General features: G+C 44.5%; 2 protein-coding genes across 5 annotated transcripts in view; both read right to left on the reverse strand.

Annotated features, from left to right (window-relative positions):
- The window catches only part of LOC310850528 (uncharacterized protein), a 43,172-nt gene extending 39,973 nt beyond the window's left edge, over positions 1–3,199 (reverse strand). Inside the window, exons 1-2 of the mRNA XM_083752049.1 lie at positions 2,963–3,199; positions 673–789 (exon numbers count right to left, since the gene is read on the reverse strand). Coding sequence (XP_083608175.1) covers positions 673–789; positions 2,963–3,172 — 327 coding nt within the window. The 5' untranslated portion in view covers positions 3,173–3,199. The remainder of the gene's footprint in view (positions 1–672; positions 790–2,962) is intronic.
- A 6,055-nt stretch (positions 3,200–9,254) lies between these two features.
- Positions 9,255–26,628, reverse strand: LOC310850074 (uncharacterized protein). 4 transcript variants are annotated; one of them, XM_083751183.1, is made up of 10 exons: positions 26,381–26,628; positions 23,594–23,651; positions 20,236–20,313; positions 15,763–15,837; positions 14,292–14,369; positions 14,110–14,157; positions 13,291–13,332; positions 11,626–11,700; positions 10,523–10,568; positions 9,255–9,596 (listed from the first exon to the last, which is right to left on the reverse strand). In XM_083751183.1, the coding sequence occupies exons 1-10, from the start codon at positions 26,426–26,428 to the stop codon at positions 9,572–9,574; spliced, it is 573 nt and encodes a 190-aa protein (XP_083607309.1). In that variant the 5' UTR covers positions 26,429–26,628; the 3' UTR covers positions 9,255–9,571. The 4 variants fall into 4 exon arrangements, with proteins under 4 accessions (XP_083607309.1, XP_083607308.1, XP_083607307.1 ...); XM_083751182.1 differs by having other exon boundaries at positions 14,292–14,366; positions 15,763–15,834; positions 26,381–26,618; XM_083751181.1 differs by having other exon boundaries at positions 15,763–15,834; positions 26,381–26,616.
- Between the last annotated feature and the right edge of the window lie 530 nt (positions 26,629–27,158).

Here is a 27,158-nt window from a genome sequence, read left to right on the forward strand (position 1 = left end):
GTTCCTCAGACCTAGTGGGGGCCCAGACCATATGGGGGGGATGAACGAATTCCTATGCCCCACAAATAACCCAGAGATGCATTTTAAATAAAAACACACATTCTACTCATATGAAAACACACTGATTCCCGGACCGTCCGCGGGCCGGATTTAGAAGGCGATTGGGCCGCATCCAGCTCCCAGGCTTTAGTTTGCCTATCCATGAATTAGATCATTATAACAAGGGGGGAGGACTATGGAAAATCATATTTAAATATTTCCTGCTCTCTGTCACCATCTGGTGCTGAATGTTTATAGCGCATTCAAATCATTGTTTCTCTACTAATATAGCTGAGTTCAATGACCAAGCACAGTTTGAAGCGTTGGTTCTTAAGGCCCTAATGGTTTGGGACTCAAGCATCCAACAGCCATTGCCTCCATGACTTGCTTGCAGGCTTCCCAGAGGCATCTTGTTGGCCAGTGTGGCAAACAGGACACTGGACTGGATAGGCTTTCGGTCTGACCCAGCACACTCTTCCTATGTCCTTAGTTAGACCTGCCTGCTTTGGGCAGCCATTCAGCAAATGCGGAGCAGAAGGCAGGTTTCAAAACACAGCACTAGCACAGGAATTATTTGACAGAGCAAAGGCGAATCCTGTCAAACTTCTCTTAGGCACAAATATGAAGAATTACCGGGATTCCTGTCCAATACGGGGTCATTATGACTGCATAAAGCAAGAAGTCATTAGACGCAACATTCATCACAAGCCCAAAAGCCATTCCTGTGATGCCTATGAGTATCTGAGTGATCTGCAAAGAGAGAATTAAACATGATGTTACCCTGATCTTGTTCATCCTTGATGATATAAGTACAATTTGCCCATGACAAGTTCCCTAAATGATGATAAACTTCAGCAGGTGGGGGGGAGGTGGGTGACATTTTCCCTTTTGAAATATGGAAACATTTTTTGACTAGTGGAACCTTAAAGGCTCAGCACTTTTATTATGGCATAGGGTTTAATCCACGGAAGTCTTGTGCCATAATAAACGTGTCTTACAAATGCCGCAAGACTCTCATTTTTGCTGCAATAGTTTTAATGCAACTGCCCCTCTGAAAATGATCTGATTTGCTGCAAGAAAACAGATTCAGATCCTGCACAGGTTTAGGAGGGCGTTAGCAGCAGGTCACCTTAACCGAGGTCTGTTTCATGCATTTTGTTACCTATCACAGTGGATATGTGGATGTTCATCTAAGCCTATACTCACACAACAATTGCTCACCAATTGTCCCAGTGGCATATTAGCTGCTTGGCTACAGTCAAGGTACTGATACCAGGACACCTAAAAGATTGCCCCGCCCATTATATACCAAACCAATCACTGCATTCTGCTCCTGCAAGTACCATCACACCTGGAGATCTTCCAAATTATGTACAGATCAAAGCTTTAGTGTGTCGGCACTTCCGTTTGGAACTTCCTCCCATTAAATATCAGTCGGGCACCATCCCTAGGGCCTTTTCAGGAGCTTCTGAGGACCTTCATTTCCCTTTTTTAATTTTTAGTTTCGTTTTCCAACAAACCTTTTAGAATGAGATTCCCTTTACTTAATTCGTTCCAGAGCTCCGCTCTTAACCTGAAACTGATCTTAACCTGAGGTACCACTTTAGCTAATGGGGCCTCCCGCTGCCACCACGCTGCTAGCTCACAATTTCTGTTCTCATCCTGAGGTAAAGTTCTTAACCCGAGGTACTACTTCTGGGTTAGCAGAGTCTGTAACCTGAAGTGTCTGTAACCCGAAGCGTTTGTAACCCGAGGTACCACTGTATCTGTATTGCATTTGGAATTGCTTTAAAATGTTTTGCTGCCCTTTTTTTTTTGATGATTTTATTATCCATCGCTTTGGGATATTTCATGGGAAATGATGATAATTTATTACTTGTACCCTGCCCATCAGACTGGGTTGCCCCAGCCGCTGTGGGCAATGCCACCATGGACAAAACCAAATAAATAAAATGCACACATTGGAAACCAAATTGAGGATTGTGCATTTGACAGTCTGAATATTGGGCAAAGGAAGCAAAGGAGCACAGCCATGTTGTTCGCCTTCCACCTTGTTCTCTCACCCCCTTGGGTGAACAGGCATATTTTCATGGGGCTCCACCCCAACCTTCAAATTTAGTACAGTCATACCTCTTGTTACGTTTGCTTCAGGTTAAATCTCTGCAGGTTGCATACCGCAGCAACCCAGAAGTACCGGAAAGGGTTACTTCCGGGTTTCACCACTCACACATGCACAGACGCTCAAAATGAAGTCACGCGCATGCACAGAAGCAGCGAATCGCGACCTGCGCAGATGCGGGTTGTGTTCTGTTCATGTTGCAAACGGGGCTCCGGAACGGATCCTGTTCGCAACCAGAGGTACCACTGTATTTTGCCCCACAGACAGATAACTCTGCAAGCTCTGTTCCCACAACTCTCAGCCCACCCCTTTACGGAACCCTAAAACTTATAAGGAGTGGGAATAATTGGCTCCATTCCCTAAGCCGGAGGGCTATTGCCCCTGCTGATGCCAAAATGTTCCTTTTCATGAATGGGCAGGCCCACCTCTTAGCAGTGCCCTCATTGCATGTTGGGATGCACATGCTTCCCTTCCATTAAGTCAAGGCTGGGAAACCTGCAGCCCTCCAGACATTGCTGGACTCTAACACCCATCAGCATGTCAGCATGACCAATAGCCAGAATAATGGAAGTTCCAGTCCAGCAAAATCTGGATGGTCCACAATCCAGTTTTACACATTCTCAGCAGTGCTGCAAGCTAATTCACCATTCTGATCTTACTCCAGAGGAACCCAAAGGTGCCCTGGATACTGAGAAGCATCGCTCTCAAGCTGATTGGGGAAGAAAGCCCCCCAAAGAGACAGTTATTGGCGCAGGGCAGACATGGTGGACTCAAACACTGCCGCTCCTGTTTGTTTGCACTCACCCCCAGTGCCAGCGGCTCCCCGGCATAAAATTTCTTCAGTGGCCTCTGCAGAGAAGGACTGGCCCCAACGCTGGAGAAAATCTGAGGTTGTTGGGTCACAATCTGAGTCGGAGGCCCTGCTCCAGAGTCCTCTGGACCTATCGGTGTCTCAGAAAGCTTGTGGGGCACGATCTGAGTTGAAATAATAGTTCCCGAGCCCCCGGGGTCCATGGAGGCCACTTTCTAGTCTTAACTGCCTCTCTGGGAAACAGAGAAGATAAAGAGACATGAGGATAGAGTGGGAAAGGAGATCAAGGCACACAGAAAGAAATGGTGAAGAGTCACATTTTGGAAGCAGTAGAGTATTTAGAGCCTGGATCTAGAAAAGCAGTGGTTCAGCTTTTCTCCGGATGGAGATGCAAAGTGCATCATTACGGCTTCTGGAAATGTTTCTAGAACAATTTGTACCTAGGTCCCAGCTTTCCTCCTAGGCCCACATGAACTACTACTACAGTGGTACCTCGGGTTAAGTACTTAATTCATTCCGAAGGTCCATTCTTAACCTGAAACTGTTCTTAACCTGAAGCACCACTTTAGCTAATGGGGCCTCCTGCTGTTGCCGTGCCATCGGAGCACGATTTCTGTTCTCATCCTGAAGCAAAGTTCTTAACCTGAGGTACTATTTCTGGGCTGGCGGAGTCTGTAACCTGAAGCGTATGTAACCCGAGGTACCACCGTACTACTACTACTACTACTACTACTATTACTATACCACACCCACCTGACTTGTTTCTCACGGATTTGCATTTTCAAAGAATCATAGATTTGTTGAGTTGGAAGGGACCCGAGGGTCATCTAGTCCAACCCCAGCAATAAATTTGTTCCGATTTAGAGCTAAAGAGCCGGTTTTCCCTGGGAAAGGAGCAGGGCAAGGGGGAAACCATTCTTTCTAGTCATTTGCATCATTTAAAAAAGTGCGCCTCAAATCATCTACACGCTGAGCAAAGATTGAGGTGGCTGCTTGGCAACCCCGGATGTTTGAGAGTTTCGTAGAAACAGGGAGGGCGTGGCTTTCGTCTCCCCCGCCCCAAAGCCGGCACAAATCACCCCAGCCTCCGGCACCTTCCTCTTTCCCCCTAGTAAGCCCCAAGGCTTCTGTAGCGCCTCCCTTAACTGTGCGTTACTCCTTTTGCCAGAAGATGGGGCTGAGAAGCAAGCGGGATTATGGAAGAGAATCCGGGAGACAGTTCCTTCATCTTGCAAAAGCCAGGGACGAAACCCCTACAAATTGCACCCCGGCGCGCCCTGAGCTTTGGGCACCCCGTTCCCTTCCCTTACCACCTCCGGGTCGTGTCAGCAGGCGCGGATCTTGGAGAGGCTGCACGAAGCGAGCGAGCTGAAGAGCTGCCTCGGCCAAATAAGCTGTTGCTGGCTGAACGTTGCAACAGCAGAGACAGAAAGACAGGATCAACATCTTAGCCACCTCCCTTGAAAGCATGTAGTTAGGGAATTTAAGCGTCTGCCTTTAATGGCTTTGTAGATGATACAGGGATGGCCCCCAGAGGCGCGCGTAGCCTGTATGGGAATAGAGGCTTTTAGTGTTGGTGCTCCAGCTCTCTGGAATGAATTGCCAGCCAAAATCCTCATAAGGCTTGGTTTCCAGACCCTTGATTATCTTCGTCACCCTTCTCTGTACACATTCCAGTTTGTCAACATCCTTCTTAAATTGTGGTGCCCAGAATTGGACACAGTATTCCAGGTTTGGTCTGACCAAGGCAGAATAAAGTGGTACTATTAGTTCCCTTGATCTGGACACTACAGTGGTACCTCGGGTTAAGAACTTAATTCGTTCCAGAGGTCTGTTCTTAACCTGAAACTGTTCTTAACCTGAGGTACCACTTTAACTAATCGGGCCTCCCGCTGCTGCCGCACCGCCACCACACGATTTCTGTTCTCATCCTGAAGCAAACTTCTTAACCCAAGGTACTATTTCTGGGTTAGTGGAGTCTGTAACCTGAAGCGTCTGTAATCTGAAGCATCTGTAACCCGAGGTACCACTGTATACTTCTGTTGATGCAGCCTAGAATAGCATTAGGTTTTTTTGCTGCTGTATTGACTCTTGTTAAGCTTGTGGTCTATTAAGACCACTAGGTACTTTTCATTACAGTACTGGCATTCTAGGTATCCCCATCTTATATTTGTGCAGCTGCTTATTCCTGCCTAAGTGTAGAAATTTAACATTTGTTCCTGTTGAAATTCATTTAGTTAGTTTTGCCCTGTTCTTCAATCTGTTAAGGTTATCTTGAATCCCGATTCTGTCTTCTGTGGCATTAGCTACCCCTCCCAGTTTGGGAGTCAACAATGGATTTACTTGGTCAGATTATTCTTAAAATAAAATAAGCCCTACCCTTTTCACAGGCAGTAAAGCGAGCAAATTTTCTGCACAAAGTCCTGCCTTTGCTACTAACTTTGAAGGATGGGCTAAAATCCTTCTTTTCTTCTTTTCTTTTCTTTTCTTTTCTTTTCTTTTTTCTTTTCTTTTCTTTTCCAGTTTCATTTTGCTTTATTATACTTACTTACAACTGTACAACATAAAGTTGAGTTCATTGTCACCAATAAACTGATACAAAAAACCCTAACATTTTAACAATAAATTTTTGTCTGAAGAGTCAGACTTCCCGTCTTTTCCATATTTTGTTCTATTGAAACCTATCGCACAAATTTGTCCATTTGTTTAATGTTAAATTACAGGCAATTATATCATTCTCTTTTTGTATGAATTGTTTACAGAGGTTATTCAAAGGCTATTACAGAATTTAAATGACAACAAATGTTCTCAAGATATTTCTTGAGAACTCCCCAATCCTTTCTCCTTTTCTTGCTCCCACCAGGGGGAGACAAAAAGGTGTCAAGTAACCAAAATATCCCATCTTTTCGCAAGGAATTACCGGTATCACTATTTTTCAAGTTGTGCTTTCCCAAGCAGCCTCGAGAGGGAGTGCTCCAGTCAGAATGGATGCATTTTCCTGCATCAACCCCCCCCCCCCATAGTCAGTTGCCTTCTTTCTTCAGCTCCTTTGCTCACAGCCTTGAATGTTTACAGCACTGGATGAAGAAGGGGGAGACTAAGGTTCAAATCCCCACTCGGGATCAACCCACTGGGTGATATTGGGCTAGTAGCTGTCTCTCAGCCTCATCTGCTTTACATAGTTGTTATGAGAATGATCTAGATGCCACCTAGAGCTCTGGGGAGGATAGAAATGCAGTAATAATGCGAGACTGGTTACATTACGCCCAGATTAAAGAAGTTTTTAAAAATGACAAAAAACTAGGGTTCCAGGTGGAGAAATCGAAGTTGGAGACAGAACTGTTAGAACCAAAGACTAAGGTACTATCAAGAATGTATAACCTGCTGTTAAAATGGAATACACAAGACAAACTGGTTAAATCTGCTATGATAAAGTGGGCACAGGATATCGGGCATAACATTATGTTTGAGGACTGGGAAAGGTTGTGGACCACTGGGCTGAACTTCACTGCATGTAATGCTTTGAAGGAAAATGTAATGAAAATGATATATAGATGGTACATGACCCCAGTTAAACTTGCCAAAATATACCATTCATCTGATAATAAATGTTGGAAATGTAAGGAAAATGAAGGAACATTCTTTCACCTCTGGTGGACCTGCCCTAAAGTGAAGGCCTTCTGGGAAATGATATATAATGAGCTGAAAAAGGTATTTAAGTATACCTTCACCAAGAAACCAGAGGCCTTCCTCTTGGGTATTGTCGGCCAGGGGGTGTTAAAGAAGGACCGAACATTTTTTATGTACGCAACAACAGCAGCAAGGATACTCATTGCCAAGAATTGGAAGACTCAAGATCTACCCACACTGGAAGAATGGCAGATGCAGCTGATAGACTATATGCAACTGGCAGAGATGACCGGCAGAATCCGAGACCTGGGAGAAGAAAGGATGGAAGAAGATTGGAAGAAATTTAAAACTTATTTACAAAAATATTGTAATTTGATTGAATGTTAAGAAGGATGCTTGATCATAAATAATTGGCCACCACTAAACTAGATTGAAATTAGATGATAAGTGAGATTAAGGAAAAGACAAATCCTTTGGGAGAACTATCAGATTATATTTAAACGAGTGGATATAAGATTGTAAACAATATGATAATTTGCTTGAAAAAAAATTTTTAACAATGTAAGTGGGAGCGGGAGACGTGAGGAAGTCCAAACAAGTTATGAAATTTTGTGTATGACATAAGCAATGTTGTTTGTTATTTATGCTTTTTTCTTATAAAAATTCTTAATAAATATTTATAAAAAAAAAAGAAATGCAGTAATAATGGAAGCGAATAAATAATAAAAGTAAGTGATTAAGAAAGCAAACACAAACAGCAGCATATTTTATCATATGTGGTGGAACTGTTAAGTGATAAAGGAATTCTGGGAAATTATATAGAATGAACTGGGGGGGGGGTGTTTAAAATAACTTTTGTTAAAAAGCCAGAAGCCTTTTTGTTAGGAATTATAGGTGCAGAGATACTGGAGGAACTAAACTAAAAAGACTGTTTATGTACGCTACAACAACCACAAGGATGATTCTTGCCCAGAGTTGGAAAGACAAGAAGATATCTACTAGGGCGGACTGGCAGATGAAATTATTGGACTATGCAGAGATGACAAGATTAACTGGGAAAATCAGAAATCAGGAGAATCAAGATTTCAATAAGGAATGGAACAAATTTATATTGCATTTGAAAGACCACTGTAAACACTTGAACTCTTTGGCAGGCTTTAAATAACGCTTGCAATGATACAGAGATTTTGGGTATAATGGAGGATGGTAAATTAGATGGACTTATAATGTACAGGTGTCAGAGCTGCCCCTAGGTCCCAGCTCACAGAGGACCAACGCCAGGCTGTCGTTATGTACAAAAGTCTTTATTGAAGTTCAGTTTCCATTTCAAAGCCGCAGCGCGCAGCTCTACGTCTTAAACCCTAGACCGGCGAAGCTCCGTCTGAATCTCCTCCCCTCTGACACCAGTTTAAGATCCTAGCCCTGCTCCACCTCTTCCTCTCCTCTCTCCTCCTCTGGGTCCTCCTGCCCGCTGGGGCATTCACCATTCTGGACTCTTCTGATGCTGAGTCGCCTGACTCCTCCCCCTGCCTCCTGCGGGCTTTAGGACCTGATTCCCAATCCTCGTTCTCTGCTGTCCCGCACTCCTGTACATTTGAACTTGGCTCTCGCGCCAACCCCGTGATCCTCCTCCTGACCGTTACACTGCTTCTATCACTGCTTCCTTCCTTCTGGAAGATGGCTGGACGTGACCTCCCCTCCGTTGCCTGACTCTCCGATGTAGGCGTGGTCAACCCTGACTCATCTTCTCTCCCTGGTGGTGAATACGCTGGCCCCGATACCTGGGACTCCTCCCCCCCACTACGCTCTGGTGGGGAAGCTGGTCCTGATCTCCAACTGCTGCTCTGGGAGTCCCCGCTGGCCCCTTGTTTCTGGATTGTCCCCCTTGGGCCCCCCCTTGCCCTGGACACCGGCGCCCCCTTCTGTGAATCTTCCAATTCGCTGGAGAGGCTCATGGAATCTCTCGGGCTACTGTCCTCTTCTCCTACGCTGCCCTCGGATTGCTCCCCCTCGCTCTCCATCTCCTCCCTTCCCTGTGCTCCCGCTCTTGAGTCCCTGACAACAGGTTGTTGATGTTTTTTTAAAAAAAAGTTATTTAAAGAACCCATGGAGCAAAGGAGGGAAGTCTTGAGATTCAGAAGAATCATATGCAAATTTTAATACTTGTAATGATATTATTGTGTGAATCATTTTGTAAAATCAAATAAAATCTATTTAAAATAAACAATATCTCTCTCTCTCTCCAAAGAACAAAAAACAAAAAAAAGCAGCAGCAATGTAATGTTGGTCTTTACAAAGCCAGGAAATTGGGTCCTCACAAGTAAATGGAGCCAGTTGCAACACCATGAATATTTTGCTGACAGTTCATGGCACCGGGGGCAGCAATATCCCTCTGGCATGATGACCTCTCTTAGAACATGACTGCATATAAGACGCCAGCGAAAGCATGAAATCAAATATAGCCAGCAAACGTAGAAAAAACAAGCCACACCAAAAATTTATTGCAAGTACAGAATTTGAGACTTCTTGGCGCAGATGGAGGACTGTAGGGTTTTTCTTGGCCTGGAGTGTCAACAGCCAGGCCCTCAGATCCAGGCAGCATCTCCCTCCCCGGCCTCAGGATGCAAAAGGGAAAGAACAAAGAATTCACAAATGTTCTTGTTCTACAGCGAGGCTGGTTTAATGTAATGAAAACACAACTTTTGTTGCAGTTGTAACACGAGAAAAGGCAACGCTTCTTGTAGGCCAAGAAAAATGGACGGAGGTTGTGGGAGCAAATGGAGGACAAACCAGGATGTGTCAGGCAGAGGATGGATGGATTTGGGGTGGGGGGGCTAAGGGAGTGCTCCCCTATTGGGGGATAACAGGTTACATTACGATCTGTCAAAGCAGATCTGTCAATCAAAGCAGCCCCACCCACCCCGCCCTGCTCCTCCCAATCAGTGCAGTCCTCCAGAGGATAGGAGATGGCTTCAGGCTGGTGTCACGTCGTAGTTCCTGTAAAGAAAGGAAACAGGGATCAGGGCAAGGAAAATGAGAATACACGTTAGGCTCCTTGTGGTGATCTATTTACTGAGTATTCATCCTGATTCTCTTGCACAAAGCATACGCAGAGGTTCAGGCACTTTCAAGCAGTAATTTCATTGAACATGCCTCCTGATTTGTTTACAGGGAGATGAGATGGCATTGGCTATTTAATGAGCTTTTGTTCTGATCTGTGTGCAGCAATGTTAGATAATGTTGCGCCCATTGGTTATGGGTGTCCATTGGGACTGGGGGAGCAGAAAGCAGGGAGTCCAACTTTAGGTTGCCCCACAGCTAATGACAGGCCAAGCCAACTCATTCTAGAATTAATGGAGACCAAGGGCTTGTCTTTTCTGCAAAATCCACACACAATCTAGATCGATTGCGGATTTCTTTGCGCTTCTTGAGATACTGCTTTCATTCTGAAAATAAAAGCTTGTTGCAGACTGATTTTTCACTTCCTGTTCATTTAAAAAAACAGATGCAGATGGTTCCAGCAACGGGGAGATGGGTGTCTCTCCCCCCCCCCCCCGCACCCGACCAATGACAGTGTTGGTGGACCAGAGTGAACATGATAACAATCACCAGTTTCTTCTTTTTTCACCTGGGGTATGGGCAGGGAGAAAAGGCTTGGATAACCTAATGAAGGGGAGAGTTTTCAAATGCATATCAAGTAGCCACAACTACCCTTGTAGATCTAGACTCAAACTAGATAAATATAAGATTAGTGTGTAGGCAGCCCCAAAGTTCCAGTATGCATTATGATCCCTCCCACAAATAGTGACACCTTAATTACAAATATGTAGGCTGCATTCATATTCCAGCATCTGGACTTTCACAAGATGGAATTAAATAGAGATAAGGAAACAGGAATGGGTGGGTGGGAAGGTGTTGCTCACCTTGTCCGCTTCTTCCCTCTGCATCGAGATTTTCCATGTTTACCACCTGGAAGTGGAGAGAGAACAAACCGTTTTCTGAACTCTTCCTCCTAGAGTAAAGGCCCATTTTCTGAACCCAGCCCTTCAGCCTCCCCTCTCTAGCCCCCTCCTAAGATCCACCAGATCCTGCTGTCAGATAAAAAGGCATACTATTAGAATGGGGGCGGGCAGGGCTGGAGGAAGCACAGTGCCTCTAAGCAGTTGTTGAGTGCAGGATTTGCTTAGAGTTTTGCAGATCCCAATTATCAATCGTGCACTTATTACTTAGGGCTTGTCCACACTTCAACTTCCCCCACCACTTTCCCCTTAGGAAACCTGCTCTTTACTGCTGAATCGAAGCAAACGTCCGTCAGGTTTTCTGTGGATTGATATTTGCTCCGATTCAGTGGTAAAGAGCAGGTTTTCTCACGGAAGGCAGCAGGGCGAACAGAAAACCACTTGGACCCATGTCTAGAAAGAATGGGACATGCAGAAAACTGTGTGGTCTTCTGCTTTCTAGGCTTGGGTGTGGATGAGCCCTTAATAAGATCTCAGATGAGGAGAGGAGAGATTATGTGAATAGGTAAAGGTAATGGGGCCCCTGACCATTAGGTCCAGTCGTGACCAACTCTGGGGTTGTGGTGCTCATCTTGCTTTACTGGTCGAGGGAGCCGGCGTACAGCTTCCGGGTCATGTGGCCAGCATGACTAAGCCGCTTCTGGCGAACTAGAGCAGCGCACGGAAATGCCGTTTACCTTCCCACTAGAGTGGTATCTATTTATCTACTTGCACTTTGAGGTACTTTCAAACTGCTAGGTTGGCAGGAGCAGGGACCGAACAACGGGAGCTCACCCCATCGCGGGGATTCGAACTGCCGACCTTCTGATTGGCAAGCCCTAGACTCTGTGGTTTAACCCACAGTGCCACCCGTGTCCCTTACGATTATGTGAATATCCAGGCACAATTATACTTCTACTTTGTAGGAAAGTTTATTCCAACCCAACACTACTTCTCCACTCTTTTGCCACCCACATTTCGGGAGAGAACTCAAAGCAGCTCCACTCATCCCAGTTGCTCATACTTACAGGTGAGAATGAGAATGCCAAGGATGAAGAGGATGGCAGCAGCTATCAAGCCCCCTTTGCGCAGGGAATAGTAATCTGCAAGAGTATGGAGAAAAGCAGACATTTAATGCAAGCCTGAAGTACACACTAAAGCTGTGTACAAATTAGCAGCTCAAAATACAGCAAGGTTGTTCTTTTTCTCAATTAAGATCAAAGCTGGTGGGGGGCAGGAAGGAACCAAAATATGGTACAACAGCAGTGCTCCCCCCCCCCTGAAAAAGAAGTGCTGGAACTCACCATGGAATCCTCCCTAGTTCTACTGAGTTCCTGTGAGTTCCCCCTGAAAAAGCCATGTGCAACAGTGTACACACTCCTGTTTAATCTGCAGCCAGACCTTTCCGATTCTTTTGGGAAATGGTGTACACACAATGTAAGCCAAAGTAGCAGTGGGAGTGCACTGGGTGTAAACAGGAATGGGTACATCGCCATACCTTCACTCTGTTTCCAGAGTTCAGAGATGAGTGTTGTTCCTTTAAGTAGCCAAAACTGCACTAGCCACAAACAAGAGGATGAAGGAGGTTTGGGAGAACCCCCAAGGTTTCCATAAATACAAAAAGAACGTAGGGGTAAACAGACCAGTGAAAAACCGAGCATGCTCAGTGACCATGGAATGTTGGCTACAGCTGTGTGCAAACTATTCTTCTAAGGAAATTTCAAAGCACATTCTTTCCCTCAAAGAATTCTGGGCACCATAATTCAACTGTCACAGAGTTGCAGTTCCCAGCAACCCTTGACAAACTGGTACCCATAATTATCTGAGGCGCGGAAATGTACTTGAATGTGTTGCAAAGGTGTACTGTGTACACAACCAGATAATGGAATTTAAGAGAGCTCAAAGGAGAGAGGCACCTCTTCCTATGGTGTACACCCCTATTTCTTTTGTCCCACTGTCTCCTCTGTTCAGATGAGTTGTGCAAGTTTTCCAAAGGTGAGAAAGTCTGCATTACCTCTTAATGGATGACAATAGTGGGATGAGTAAACATCTCAGGAGAAACCAACTTTCATTGAAAGCCCCTTTTAAGTATCTGAAAATGTATCTATTGTTATGAGTTTGAGGGGGAGGAAGTAGGTTGTCTGCGAGATCCTTCTAACCCCTGGATTCAGCAAGTGTTAATATATAAGCCAGGCTGGCTTCCTGTGTTGGGGTGATCACCTGGGTGATGGGCCATTAAGAGAACAAAAGAAGGGGGCTCTTTGTGAGAAGACAAACGGGTGATATCAGAGATAGATAGTTAGTTAGAAAGTTAGATAGAAAGTTAGAAAGACAAAGCCTGAGTCTGGAGTTGAGTTTGCAGTGATGTAACCTCCCTCCAGTTTGTAAAGCAACAAACTGGAGGGAGGATCAGAGGGAAATGTTTCATTTCTGTTTAAATCGAAGGCTGTGGCCATAGGAGAAACAAGACCCTTCCGGGCTGTTAATGCTCTGAACCCTTCCAGTGTAGGCTCAGGTTGTATACATGTGTAAGCAAACCATATATGATAAAGACACCACAGTTTCTGTTGTGCATCATTCCCAAAAGGAAACACAAGTCCTGGATTAACACCTGGAACCCCCAGAATCCCCACCGCTTGGAGATGGAGGTGGCATGCAACACAATGGTCTGTTTCCAGTTTGTTGAGACTCACCATAATGGAAAACTTTCTCTTGGTAATCTACCTTCCAAACATCTGTTAAAAAAGAAGGAATGTGAGGTAGTTGAGAAATATGCCCAGCTTGCCACTATGAGGAAGAAGAGGTCATGTCTGATCCTTCTGCTACAGCAGAGGTGGGGAAACTCAGACCTACAGGCTAAACGTGCCCCTCCAAGCCCCTCAATCTGGCCCTCTCCTAGGCCACACCCCGGCCCGCCCCTGCTCTGCACCCTGCATAAGTACTTTTGTACGCTTCAGATTGTCTGTCCTTGAAATGTGATAATGTCTCTTGCTTGCCTGGTGGAAGGATGGAGAAAAGTGTTTGCAGTGCATGAGGAAATCTCTAGCTTTTGTGTGGCTGGGCTATAGCCTTCTGTATGGAAGTGAGAGTCACACCCGTGACAGCCCACTTTTGCTTCTGGCCCCACCCACTTTTAACTCCAGCCCTGCCCATCGCTGGCCTGCAGTTCCTTGAAGGCATTGGTTTCGTCTTGGCGAAATCCCTGATATTTGCAGAAGTTTGTGTACTTAAAAGTTATATTCCTGTAATATGGGGATTAACGGCAGGAGAGCAGAATGAGGGGACTGCTCAAGCAGCAAATACTGGCAAAGGGCACCTTCCTGAACCACTGGCCATAGCCTTTGGTTGGGGGACAGAACTGTGTGTGCCACATAGCCTGTCCTGCACCCTCATAATTATCCTGCTGCCCTCACTTAAAGGACACTATTCTGTTGGTGTTGAATTAAGGTTCATCTTCCAGTCCCTCAACTTCTGTACACGGAACATGGATTTGTCTTTTGCCTTCTACATACCTGTTCTCCTCCTCTGGTCTACAGATGGCTGTTGAGCTTGGGTAACTTCTGGAAAAGAAAACGCAGGAGACAGGTGAGCTGGTTCCATTCTTTTGGATGTGGCAAAGCAAATTCTTTCTGATTGTTCCCTCTCTCTGCCCACCTCCCCTTATGGGTGGTCGGTCCATGGTTCTTATGCTCACCTGCAGCACTGGTGAAGCTCACACTGCTAGGGGCGGTGCCTTTAGTTGTCTCCACTTCAGCTACAGATGTCTCTTCTACTGCATATTAAGAAAAGAGTGTTACATTGGACCTAGGATGAAATCCCTTGTAGATAATTTCAGTCTCCTGGCCCTACAACTTTCCTGCCAGTTCTGATGCTGCTAGCTTCCTCATGAGACCAGTCTGGCAATGGCTCACTGGGGGTGGGTCATGAAGAACCAAAAGGCTGATAATGGCCTGGTTTGTTTGATAATGGTGAGACATTGGCAAAACATAAGACCCTTTGCCCAGCAGCTTTTTGGGGTAAATGGTCACCCTACCCCAAAAGCTATTGGGAAGAATGTCTTATGCCTTATTCGATGGGCTTGAGGAACTGAGGTTGCCAGGGACAGGTTGGGAATGTTGTTTGAACTGTTGGGAGAATTCTGCCCCATCCATGGAGAATTGTCAAGTTGGAAGGGACCCAAAGGGCCATCTAGCTCAACCCCTTGCAATGCAGGAATCTTTTTGCCCAACGTGCTCAAACCCATGACCCTGAGATTCTCGTGCTCTACCGACTGAAATATCCCCCCTCTGCTCAGGACAAGGGTGGAGAATTTGGGTAGGCCATTTTCACTATTATGTCATGATTTACAACTCTCACACAGGCTGTGGGAATGGTGAGCCTGAACCCACCCTGACCAGTTGTTGGACTACAACAACAACAACAACAACAACAACAAAATAATAATAATAATAATAATAATAATAATAATAATAATAATAATAATAATAATTTATTTATACCCTGCCCATCTGATTGGGTTTCCCCAGCCACTCTGGGCGGCTTCCAACAGAACACTAAAATACAATAACCTATAAAACATTAAAAGCTTCCCTAAGCAGGGCTGCCTTCAGATGTCTTCTAAAAGTTTGGCAGTTATTTTTCTCTTTGACATCTGGTGGGAGGGTGTTCCACAGGGCGGGTGCCACTACCAAGAAGGCCCTCTGCCTGGTTCCCTGTAACCTGGCTTCTCGCAGTGAGGGATGTGGATGGTTTCAGAACTCACAGGGTTAAAGAGTTCTGGATGACGTCTCTCCACTCCTGAGGCGTGACTGAGGGAGTGGTTTGATTCCACTGCCTGTTTGGTCTCTGTTTCCGAAGGAGAAGGAAGCAGCCATGAGCGCTAGCAGTCCAGGGAAAGTCTGAAGAGTTCTGTTTTATTGTTTTACTGCTTGAATAAACACTGAGAAAATAAACACACTAATGTCTGGGTGTGTTTGATCTTCTAAACACCGAGGAGCAATAGCACGCTGTGTTTTACTCTGCATTCGTGGCGAACAGAGGGTCGGAGCAGCAGGAGGCGCAGCTAGAGGGAAACGTGCCGGGCTGCAGTTCGTTTAAGCTACAGCTAATTGGGGTCGTAAACCAATTAGCTACGCCACGCCTAATGGAAGTTCTCAGCCACATACCTCCTAGTGATGCATTCTCTCGTTGCTGGAAATTCAGAGGGCTTGCCGTCATACTTTCAGCCTCTGGCTCCTCTGCTATAGAAGACCAGGATATAGAGAAGAAACGTTGGGTTAGAAAGATCTGCAAGTCCTCTCCCTTGAGTGCTACACTGCTACTACCAATTGCAGGTGGCCAGCTGTCAACATGGAGGGCAGAACTCCTGTGTCTTTATAAAAACAAATTGAAGCTGGTGGTTTTTACACACATCCCATTTATGCCTCTGGCCAAACAAGTTCTGCAGACTTTAATAGTGTTTCAAGAACCTTCCAAAAACCGCCAGGCCCACAGCGACAATGGGATGGGCGAATATGGCATTTTTCAGGTTCTCCTGGTGTCTTATTTTCCAAATCTTAAGTTCAGTTCTTCCACATTTCCACAATACCTTGCAATTTGTTTTCTGCATGAATCCCAGGCTTCGGTTATGGGAGAAGCAATATCTTCTTGGGGTGTAAATGCCACGATCCCCTCCATCATAGGCTCAGGTTGTCAATATGTGTAAATAAACCATGTCTTCTAAAGACTGTCCCTCATTTTAAGGAAACCAGTTGGGGTTGCGTGCAACAATAAATACGTTGTTATAAATTAGGTATGTTTTGCAAGTTGCGAGTCCACAGTAAGAATCAACAAGCAGCCGTAACAAAGTTGACAAGCAATTGAAACAAAATGTACCAAGGTATTTTCCTCTTGAAGTGCAAATCAGTTATGCAACCAAGACTTGTAACATTCCAAATTTCACTTTCTTTACATGTAAACAAACCCACAAAGCTTTAGGAGGATGGGGAAACATTGTAAATTGCATTTGGTATATATGCAAGGTAATGAAATGATAAAAGCAAGTATAAGCAATAAAATTAATTCTAACCAAACTGGTCAACAACAAATTTGTTGTCTGTGTTTTTTCAGTTGATTTAGGACAAATCTGATGCGCTGAATCCAAAAATCACATTGGTTTTGCTCAATCAGGTCAGGTTTTTGAGCTATGGCCGCATGTCTTTTTTTACGTTTTTGTTCACATGTACGCTTGTGTGGAGCATTTTAGAAGAAGTTGGTGGGGGTAAAATGCCATGTCAAATAATTGTTTTGACTGGAAATGATTATTTTAATGACAAGAAGTATTCAGGTCCGATAGTTCTGGGTGATTATGTCAAAAAGGGATCAGTTTGAAGTCATAAAACCTCGAAATCTTCCATAAATTGGTGCGGCAAAGCATAAAGTTGGGGGATCAAAACTAAGTTAATGGGGCAGCCGCCCCATGAAGTGTATAGGAAACTCCACCTGTGCATGCACCAACTTATGACTAATTTGTACCTAGTTTTGTTTTGCAGGTGAATGAGATGACTTCGGCCAGAAGATCGTGCAGAAATAAGCCTGACGTGTTCTGCTACATATGTGGAGAATACACCATTACTCCTAATAGGAAGCCAGTCACAAGTTTCATAAGGCATGCTTACCATGCTTATTTTGGTATTAAACCAGGATAAAGCTTGGGCGCCACACATGGTGTGCAAGGCATGCACCAAGACTCTACGTGGGTGAACCAATGGCAAGAGGAGTCTGAACTTTGGAATTCCCATGGTTTGGAGGGAGCCGACAAACCATGTCACTGACTGCTACTTCTGTGCTGTTGATGTGACTGGGATCAACAGAAAGAACCAGAGCACCCTCAAGTATCCTGATCTTCAATCAGCACGTCGTCCTGTAGCTCATTGTGATGAAATTCCAGTGCCTATCTTCGGAGAACTTCCTGACATTAGTGACAAAGATGCCTCCAGTGTTGAAGAACATGAAGAAGAAGAAGTGGTTCTTGAAGATGATGCTCCACATCCATTTTCCCAAAAGGAGTTGAATGATCTAGTTCGCGACCTCAGCTTGTCAAAGGACTCTGCCGAACTGTTGGCATCCAGATCGAAGGAAAAAAACCTCCTCTCTGACAGTGCTCGCATCAGCTTCTTCCGCAACAGGCATCAAGAGTACCTCCATTTTTTCTTGGAAGAGAAGGACTTGGTGTACTGTGCAGATATTGCGCAGCTTCTGCTTAAGCTTGGAGTGCCACAGTACGAACCCAAAGATTGGAGACTGTTCATTGACAGCAGCAAGCGATCACTGAAATGTGTTCTGCTACACAACGGCAACCAGTTTGCCTCTATACTCCTGGCTCACTCGAGTACACTGAAGGAGAACTATGAAGCGGTGAAGTATGTGCTGGAGAAAATTGGTTATGATCAGCATAAGTGGTTTATTTGTGTTGACCTGAAGATGGTGAACTTTTTGTTGGGACAACAGTCTGGCTTCACCAAGTACCCATGTTTTCTGTGCATGTGGGATAGTAGGGACCATGCTCAGCATTACATGAAGAAGGACTGGCCTGTGCGGGAGGAATTGGTGCCTTGCAGAAAAAGGAACGTCATCAACGACCCTCTGGTGGACAGAGACAGAATACTCTTCCCACCGCAGCACATCAAGCTCGGCTTAATCAAGCAGTTCACCAAGGCTCTGGACAAGGACGGTGACTGCTTCACTTACTTGTGCCAGGCTTTTCCAGGATTGACCATGGAGAAGTTGAAAGCTGGCATCTTTGACAGTCCTCAGATCCGTCAGCTCATCAGAGATCCAGAGTTCGGAAACTCAATGAACGAAATGGAACTGGAAGCGTGGAAGGCATTTGTTCTGGTAGTGAAGAACTTTCTTGGCAACAATAAGGCCAGAAACTACGCAGAACTTGGCAACAACATGCTGACTGCTTTCAGAAACCTGGGCTGCAACATGAGTGTCAAGATGCACTACCTATTTTCACATCTGGACCCGTTTCCTGAGAACCTGGGTTCAATGAGTGACGAGCAGGGGGAGAGATTCCATCAGGACATGAAAGAGATGGAGACCAGGTATCAGGGTCACTGGGACGCAGTCATGATGGCTGAGTACTGTTGGACTCTGAAGAGAGACCTCCCTGCCGCTGAGCATTCCAGGAGTTCCAAGAAACGGAAGTTCAAGCCCTGAAGTCTGAAAAATGGTGAATCAACATGCAATTTACGCGTACTTACCTTTATCAATGCCCACCATTCAGTTTACAGTAATCGATGTTTCTATCAGATAATCAATATATGTTGCTGGAAAAACATTTTTTCTCTTAAAAACATATTTAGGATGATATGTGTCGACAAAAATCAGCTGATAATGCCACAAAAATGTAATCAATTTTGTCACAAGATCTGATTTTTTTCAAATCAACATAACACAAAAACCTGACCTGATGGAGAGAAACGGATGCCATTTCCTGATTCAGCAGTGCAAAAATACCCTAAATCAGTTGTAGAAATCTAGACAACATTCAAAAAGTAAAAAAATGTTGCCCAGTGAATCAGAAAAATCCAAATAGTCAATCATTTCAATACTTCCTAAAGCCATGGTATGTATTTGGGAACAGCAAGTTTTTCTTACTGTGCTCAGTAAAGGAGGTCAAGTTTCTTATTACTTACCATCTCCCCTTCCTGCCTTCGGCTCTAATATAAAGTATTAACTAACTTAACCCTTGAAACGAACACCTACACTTCCTCCTTATCTATTTATCTATGCTTTTACATGATGGGACTGTAATGGCTGGTAATAAATGTAATAGAAGAAGAAGAAGAAGAAGAAGAAGAAGAAGAAGAAGAAGAAGAGGAGGAGGAGGAGGTCATCCTCAGAAGACTATTTAGTCAAGAGTCTAAAATTACAACACTGCACCATTGTTGGTTGCATTTATTTATTTATTTATTTATTTATTTATTTATTTAACATGCAAAGCAGCTTTGGGAGAGGGGAATTTAGAATGGAGAAGGAGCTTCGGAAGGGAGCCTTTAACCCTTGCCCTGCCTGCTATTTTTCTCTGTTCAAAGTCACACATACTACATTAGCTTTATTTCCCTCCCAGGGGCAGGGGGTTCAAAACTGATACTGCTGACCTTTAACTAATAAAGAACATAAGTGCTTTTGAAGGGGCAGGCAGATGTTGGCAGCAAAGTGATTTGCTGTTTGTTTGTTTTTTTGGCTGCATTGTGAATGCATCACCATGCCTTTTGGGAAGGTTCAGGTATGGCTAGTCATTTGCAGAACTGTAAAACTCACTGTCCTATCCTATCAAACCTATCCACTCTTCAGGAAATAGCCCTGAGTGCTTGCTGGAAGGACAGATCCTGAAGCTGAGGCTCCAATGCTTTGGCCACCTCATGACAAGAGAAGACTCCCTGGAAAAGACCCTGATGTTGGGAAAGATGGAGGGTACAAGGAGAAGGGGGCGACAGAGGATGAGATGGTTGGACAGTGTTCTCGAAGATACCAACGTGAGTCTGACCAAACTGCAGGAGGCAGTGGAAGACAGGAGTGCCTGGCGTGCTCTGGTCCATGGGGTCACAAAGAGTCAGACACAACTAAATGACTAAACAAACAAAACTTACCCGTGGAAGGCAAAAAGGACTCAGTTGTGGTTCTATCCTTGCCATCTGCCTCCTGCCCCACAAGTGGGGATGAGGTACCTGAAACCAAAGCCACAAGCTCACATAAATATCCTTCTGAGCAAGCACAGATAGCCTGATGATGTGTCAGCATAGCTAGGGAATCTGGGGTCCCTCCAGATGTTGTTCAATTCCAACTCCCATCATCCACAGTCAGCATGGTCAAAGGTCAGGGATGATGGGAGTTGGAGTCCAACCAACTGGCTGACATCAGTTTAAGTAAAATCTAAAGTCTTAAGGGCCAATGGCTGTGTTCAACAAAACAAAGACTGGTTTTCAGACTTCAAGTTGTTGATGACCGACCAAAAGGGAAATGCACAAATTTTTGTTTGAAAGTGCATGCTTCTCAGCAAAATCCAAACCCAAGATCCATTTCATTTGCTGGAATGAAAGCAAGAATGCAGTGGGTTGAAGTCCTTTCCGTGCATGAACAGCAAAATCTTTATTTTGTACATGTTTATCCCAGGCTTTCTGCAAGAAGCTCGCAGAAGTGGTTTCCCCACCCCCGCACTCCATTTTATCCTTGCAACATCCTTGTGAGGTAGACTAAGTGACTGGTCCAGTATCATCCAGCAGGCTTCTATGCTGAGATTTTTGTACATGATACTTGGCTGGAAAACTGTGTTGCAAAATCAAGAGAAATGTGAATTTTGAAAGATGGTTGTGTTTTGGTTCCCTTATTGTTTCAGAAAATATGAATCAGTTAAGTTTGCTAAAGACCAAAAGTTCATCGAGGACTGGGTAAAATTGGTGGATTATCTGAAAAACATTTGTGATATAAATACAACGTTAGTGGGATTTCAAGAGGCACTGTAAAAATACAAATAAGTATTGTTTATCAAAAAAAAAATGGGAGTAAGGAGGAATAATGGCAATATGAAAAAAGGGAATGTGTATCAAAGGTATAAATACGGATGATTGTCAGAGGTGCTGAAGGAAGTTCAAAACAGGTATAATATGTTGTATTTGGTTTAAAATGTATAACTGGGTGAAAATCAATAAATTTATTTATAAAAATAAATTAAAAAAAAAAGTTTGCCTGCAAACTGAATCCAGCTTCTCCCTGCTCTCTAGGCAGAAGCCAGCCATGGTCTGGACCCTCCAGGTGTTTTTCGGCAATGTTTTCAAGTCAGCCCATGCAATTGAACATGGCAAGGCATTGCTATATCTCTCTGCTTTCCTCACTGCAAACACTTTGCAACAATAATAAATAAAGGTGCTTGATTGGTTTCAAAATAGCATAAAGTAACAGCTACAAGATAAAACTTAAGAACTAAAACAGGGGTATCCAACATTTTTGGACTACAATCCCCATCAGCCAACATGGCCAGTGGTGGGCACTGATGGGAGGTGCAATCCCAAATTTCAGATGGGCACCATATTGGTGTGTGAATGTTGAGGAAAGGTAGGAGAAGATATGTTGTTTAAATATTATCTCTCCTCACTCACGTTTGTGAGTAAGTAGCAGAGCATGTTCCCTTGCACATTGCTGGAAGCTAGCTGATGGATTTGTGAGAATCATTTGAGTTAAGCAATCCAGTCTGGGTTGTTCCTGGTCAGTTTCCTCTTATGTTTCCCTCTTAAAACAATAATACAACAGTCTTCATTAAAGGTAACAGTAAAGTTTGCTTACATTCAGTTCACAGTATTGTCCTGAAAGCAGGCTTTATCTTGTAGTTACATTTACAGTTGTAGAGAAAAGAAGTCTGAGCTAGGCCTCAGACTTTCCACCTAGTGGCTTACATCTTCTGAAAGGATGAGCCACTTGCTGCTGGCTAAGAGCCAGCAGAAGATGGTAAAAGAGCAAAAGAGAAGCAAAGGAGCAAAACAGCCAAAAGAGGAAGATGGCTACGTGACTAGCCCTTTTATAGGGTCTGCCAGGGTCACACCCATCTACCTGGTCACACAGGTGTGACAGGAAGTCCTCCTGGCTGGAGCAACATTCTCCTGTGTGTCCATTCTGGGCAAACAGGAAATGTTGTATTTGACTGCTTCAGTTATGTTACACCCCACAATTGGCATTCCCTGAACTTTAATGATTTGTTCTCACACGTCATTTATTTAATAATAATAATAAATAAATTTTTATTTATACCCTGCCCTTCCCAGTTCAGAAAACTGGGCTCAGGGCAGCTAACAACAAATTTAAAACACTTAATTGATGCAACAAAAAAACAGCATAAAATGCAGTATAAAACATGAATCACAATAAATTCAGAATTCAAAAATCAATTTAGGGGGGGAATCCATCCAATAAACAATAGATGATCACCAGGGCTAGCTGGCTAAATGAGTCCTATTTGGGCCAGTGAGGAGACCAGGGGAGAATAAGATGTGGGATCTAGAGTGGGTAATCTTCATGAAAAGGGGAGGGGAGGGAAGATTAGCTTTTGTTCTCCCTCACCCTGGATTACAGAACTCGAAAACCGCCAGGAGCACCATCTGAGGAGGTCCTTCCAGAAGGAGCAGTGCCTACTTCAAGGCCCAAACCTAGCTTGGAGCACCTTTATTGACACATTCAGATAATGGAAGCTAAGCTTAGAGGAAGTCGTCGCTCTTGGCAGTTCCCTTAAGCAGCTTGTTGCAATTTGCAGCGACTGAAAGCGCCCAAGCAGCTGGAGGGTCTGTTGCTCTGCCTCCGCAGCACATGCAGGAAGGGATGACTGGGCTGAGAAACAGTCGCCATGGCATTTCTGGATTCTCGGAAATGCCGGCATATGTTTTGCCTTATTTGAGGATAATTATTTTTAATTGGCAGGGGAAAATATTTCACAACAGTATTTCTTCGCTACGTTTGCCCAAATGTCCCAGTCATTTGTCTCCAAAAGATAGGGGTGGCACTAATGTTGAAATCTGCTGGCTGATGGGCCAAGTGGGAAAGGATGTCTTCCATATTCTAGGAGGCCACTTGTGTCTCCAGACCAGGGGTAGGCAACGGGGTGCTCTGTAGGTGCTTTTGGACCTCAGCTCCCATAAGCCCCAACCAATGTAGGCAATGGGCAGAAATGATGGATTTGCTAAACCATAACTCCAGATGACTTGTGCACTTCTGCTAGGGCAGCCTTCCCCAATCTGATGCCCTCCATATAATGTTGAACTACAGCTCCCTTCTTCTTTGGCCATACTAGTTGGGGATGGTGGGAACTGCAGTTCAAAACACCTAGAGGACACTAGGTGCTAAGGTGGAAAGACTGCAGCTCATAGAGAACTTTGGGGGTGTGAACTCACAACTGGTTAATGTCATGGAGGCAGGAGTTTGAATGCACACCTGGACTAACACACTGAAGAGGGAGAATCTTACCTTGAGCATTCACAGGACCACTGAGGCTCACACAGACAAGCAGCAGAAAGACAAAGAGCTGGAAAAGACACAAATTCAGCCATCATGACCCTAGTTCAGATTGTGCCCCATAGAGCCAACACTGAATGCTCTGAGTAGCAACTACTTCTCCACGGTGTGAACCAAAACAGGACAAAGTCACAGCTGGAACCGAGACACAGATCCCTCAGCCAACAAAACGCTGAATCAATTACCCTTACAGAAGCCAAGGAAACCATACCAGTGTTTGAGAGGCATGTGTCTGGGCACGTGCGTTCATTGCTCTTGTGGTGAGGCTTGATTGATGGACTGTAGAAGATTCAATGCTGCTGCTACTACTACTACTATGCATTTAGCATTCCAATGAACCAGGATCTAATTCTATAAAAAGCACACAGCCTTCTCTAGATCAATTGCCATTTATTTTCATTATTTTCACTGCTGGCCATAGCTTCTTTAAGCCATAGAATCAGACTCAGGGTTCTGTCGTTTCCCCAACTTAACATCAACTGCCACATTATTTTTCATACAACAGAGATAAATATAGCAACCAACCAGGGGGGGAAATGATACAACGCTGGGCGTTGCAGTGGCTTAACAGGCAACTTATGCTGTGCACTCTCTATACCTATAAAATGACTTTGGAAGATGTACTTTCCTTCAAAGAGTTTTGAGCACTGTAGTTTACGGTAGTCACAGAGTTGCAATCCCAGCACCCCTTAGCAAACTACAGTGGCCAGAAATCTTTGAGGGAAAGAAAGTGCTTCAAACAGGCTTTAAAGGGAGAGTGTGTACACATTCATAATTTCACATTAGAATTGTCCACACTATCTTTCAGGCAGCAAGTTAGAACTGTTTCATTTCAGGAGGTTTTTGCACTATGAGTGTTGTTCTGATGCTTGCTCCTCCAACGCTTCTAAACTACGTTTTGAAGTTTGTAGATCTTACATTTTTATTCTGTACAACCTGCTTTGAGACCCAGATGAAGTGAAAAGCAGAGTATATGTTTCTTTAAACAAATAAATGCCATCTTGTGTGTGTTTAAAACTGATTTATTGTTATTTCTTTCCTCTGCTAATTTATACAGCACTTCATATTTCAAAGATACAGTGGTACCTCGGGTTACATACGCTTCAGGTTACATATGCTTCAGGATACAGACTCCGCTAACCCAGAAATAGTGCTTCAGGTTAAGAACTTTGCTTCAGGATGAGAACAGAAATCGTGCTCTGGTGGCATGGCAGCACCTGAAGTGGTGCTTCAGGTTAAGAACAGTTTCAGGTTAAGAACCGACCTCCAGAATGAAGTAAATACTTAACCCGAGGTACCACTGTAATTGCTAAGTGCGTCACAACAGCCCACAAATATAAACGTCCATTACAAAAGATACCGTTTTTTTTAAAAAAAAAAACCTCACATTTTAGACCAGCACTGATAACAATTAGATACATCAATATAAACGTTAGCAACTTCAGCAATATAAACTTTAACATTTATATTGATAACGGCAATTTAGATCTCTCAGTAAAACAGCCATAGAGTATAGGGGAAATGTATTCCCCTGTAACAGCATAAACAAATTCAATTATCTCTCCCTCCTGCCCAGTTTTTAAGATTTCACTGCAGCAGCACCAAATACAAGTGAAATGTCCTGAGCCACGGCACACGTCCATTATTTTGAAAATAATTGATTAAAAGGCCTTAGGGAATAAAACAACAACACAAACACCACACCCAGAGGGAGAGAAAGAACCCTACATGTTGTCCGCCACTGTTTTAGATTCAGAAGCTCTGCTGAGGTTTTGAGGCCTCTCAACATCCCGTCTGTGGAGCTGGAAATATACAGGCATTTCCCCTCAGTGGAAGGTACAGTTTTTTCACTCCAACTGCCGAAGACCTTGTGGCTTGTGCTCACGCTGCTCCAAAGGATGAGAAAGCCATGATGCAGCCGTCTGAGGAGGCAGCTCTGAGCTGTCAGCCCGCCAACATCCTACAGAGGAGCCTATTGGGTGTTTACCAAAAACCTAGCGGGGGGGGGGGGCTCTCACTCCATCTGCGTCCCAAGCCTGGCTTGGGCTGTTTGTTTTTGAAACCTCTCCCCCTGGATCCTTTCCAATCCACTGTAGTCCCAACATCACCGAAACAGACAACCTTCCCCACGCTTTCAGCTTTGTCTTGGGGAAGCCTAATTCTTTTTTTGTTTGCTTGTTTCTCTCCGGCAGTCACGCACGGACACATGCCAAAACTCCAAAAGTCTGATGCTTTCTGGCTGGTCTCAAACTTCTGCTTCTGAGAACCACGGCTTTGAAAGCCAAACATCCCTGGCCACACAGGCAGGCAGCTTGCTAACTATATAAGGCAAAGTCCGTAGAGCAAAGAAGTTTTTTTAAAAATAAATAAACCCTTCCTGAGATGCAAACAAAGATGGAGTGAAAAAGGCAAACTGGTGAAAACTAGGAAAAGGTGTCTGCTTGCCTGTCTGGATTCTGGACTATATATCCCAAGCCTTTCGCTGACCGCTGAGACCATCTCCCTTCCTCCTGACTCTGTTTTTTTTGCCATGTGGCTTTCATTTCCCCTGAGCCAGAGGGTCTGGTTTTTCTGGCATCTCCAACACCCCAAAGGGTTAATCCCTGGTAGGAAAAATTTTTCTGGCCGGCAAATTGCTCCAGAGACAGGATGCAGGGGGAGAGAAGGTTCTTATGACAAAAAAAGAGGAGAGCTGGGTGGTCTATGCTGGAGAGTTGGAGGGGGGGGGGAATCACTTACCTTCATGGCGGATGCTACAGTCCACCAGGCGTTCCGTTTGCCGGGCATCTGCAAGCGAGCGAAAGGCCCCAATAGTCATTTCCTCCTCTTGCCACTTCCTGGCCCTGGGGAGCGGTGTGAGTCATGAGCACGTGTTCCTACATTTCTGAGTGTGTGGGTATATATACGTTGAGTCCATCGGTGTGTGTGTTTGTGTGTGTGTGTGTTTCAAACTTTGATGGCGAACTCCCTTAGAAGTAACAGGCTCCTCTGTAAAATGACGACACGGTAACCGAACCCAGAGCAGCAAATGAGGAACGAAAGAAACCACAACCCAGACTTTTATTTTTATTTTTTTTGTTCTGCACGGCTAGGAGAGCGGTGAGACAAAGGCCGTGGCTCCTTCACGGACATTAATTCACATAATTTGCCCAGAATATTGTGCCAACTTGGCGGGGCAGAAAGTTTCAAAGAGGAACTTGAGAACACTGAGAACAGTTAGCCTGGCAGAGAAATTCTTAGGTTCTCTTTTTTGAAATGGGCGTTGGACACTCATGGCAGGAAAAGTATAGAAAAGGTAACAAAGGTCCCAGGTTTGGTCCCCGGCAACTTCTGGCAGAGCTAGGACAGGAGAGGCCCATGGCTGAAATCCTCTGTCAGGCAATGAAAGCAATACTGAGCAAGTTATGTATTGCTATAAGTTTGTAGGTGCGAATTCCTGATCAAGCTAGGGTTAGAATTCAACTAAGGTCTGCTGTGTGTCAGACTCATGTTAGAATCTAATCAAGATGTGCAGACC

The sequence above is a fragment of the Podarcis gaigeae genome (assembly GCF_964106915.1).
Source record: "Podarcis gaigeae genome assembly, chromosome: 8".
NCBI classification, from domain to species: domain Eukaryota; kingdom Metazoa; phylum Chordata; class Lepidosauria; order Squamata; family Lacertidae; genus Podarcis; species Podarcis gaigeae.

What these genes read in the sequence shown, in the direction of transcription:
- LOC310850074 (XM_083751183.1), bottom strand. Translation starts at nt 26,428, where the DNA reads ATGCCCGGCAAACGGAACGCCTGGTGGACTGTAGCATCCGCCATGAAG. An exon ending in TGGTCCTGTGAATGCTCAAG is followed by an intron (nt 20,314 to 23,593) that starts GTAAGATTCTCC and finishes CTTTGGTTTCAG; the next exon opens with GTACCTCATCCCCACTTGTG. An exon ending in AGAGGGAAGAAGCGGACAAG is followed by an intron (nt 9,597 to 10,522) that starts GTGAGCAACACC and finishes CTTTCTTTACAG; the next exon opens with GAACTACGACGTGACACCAG.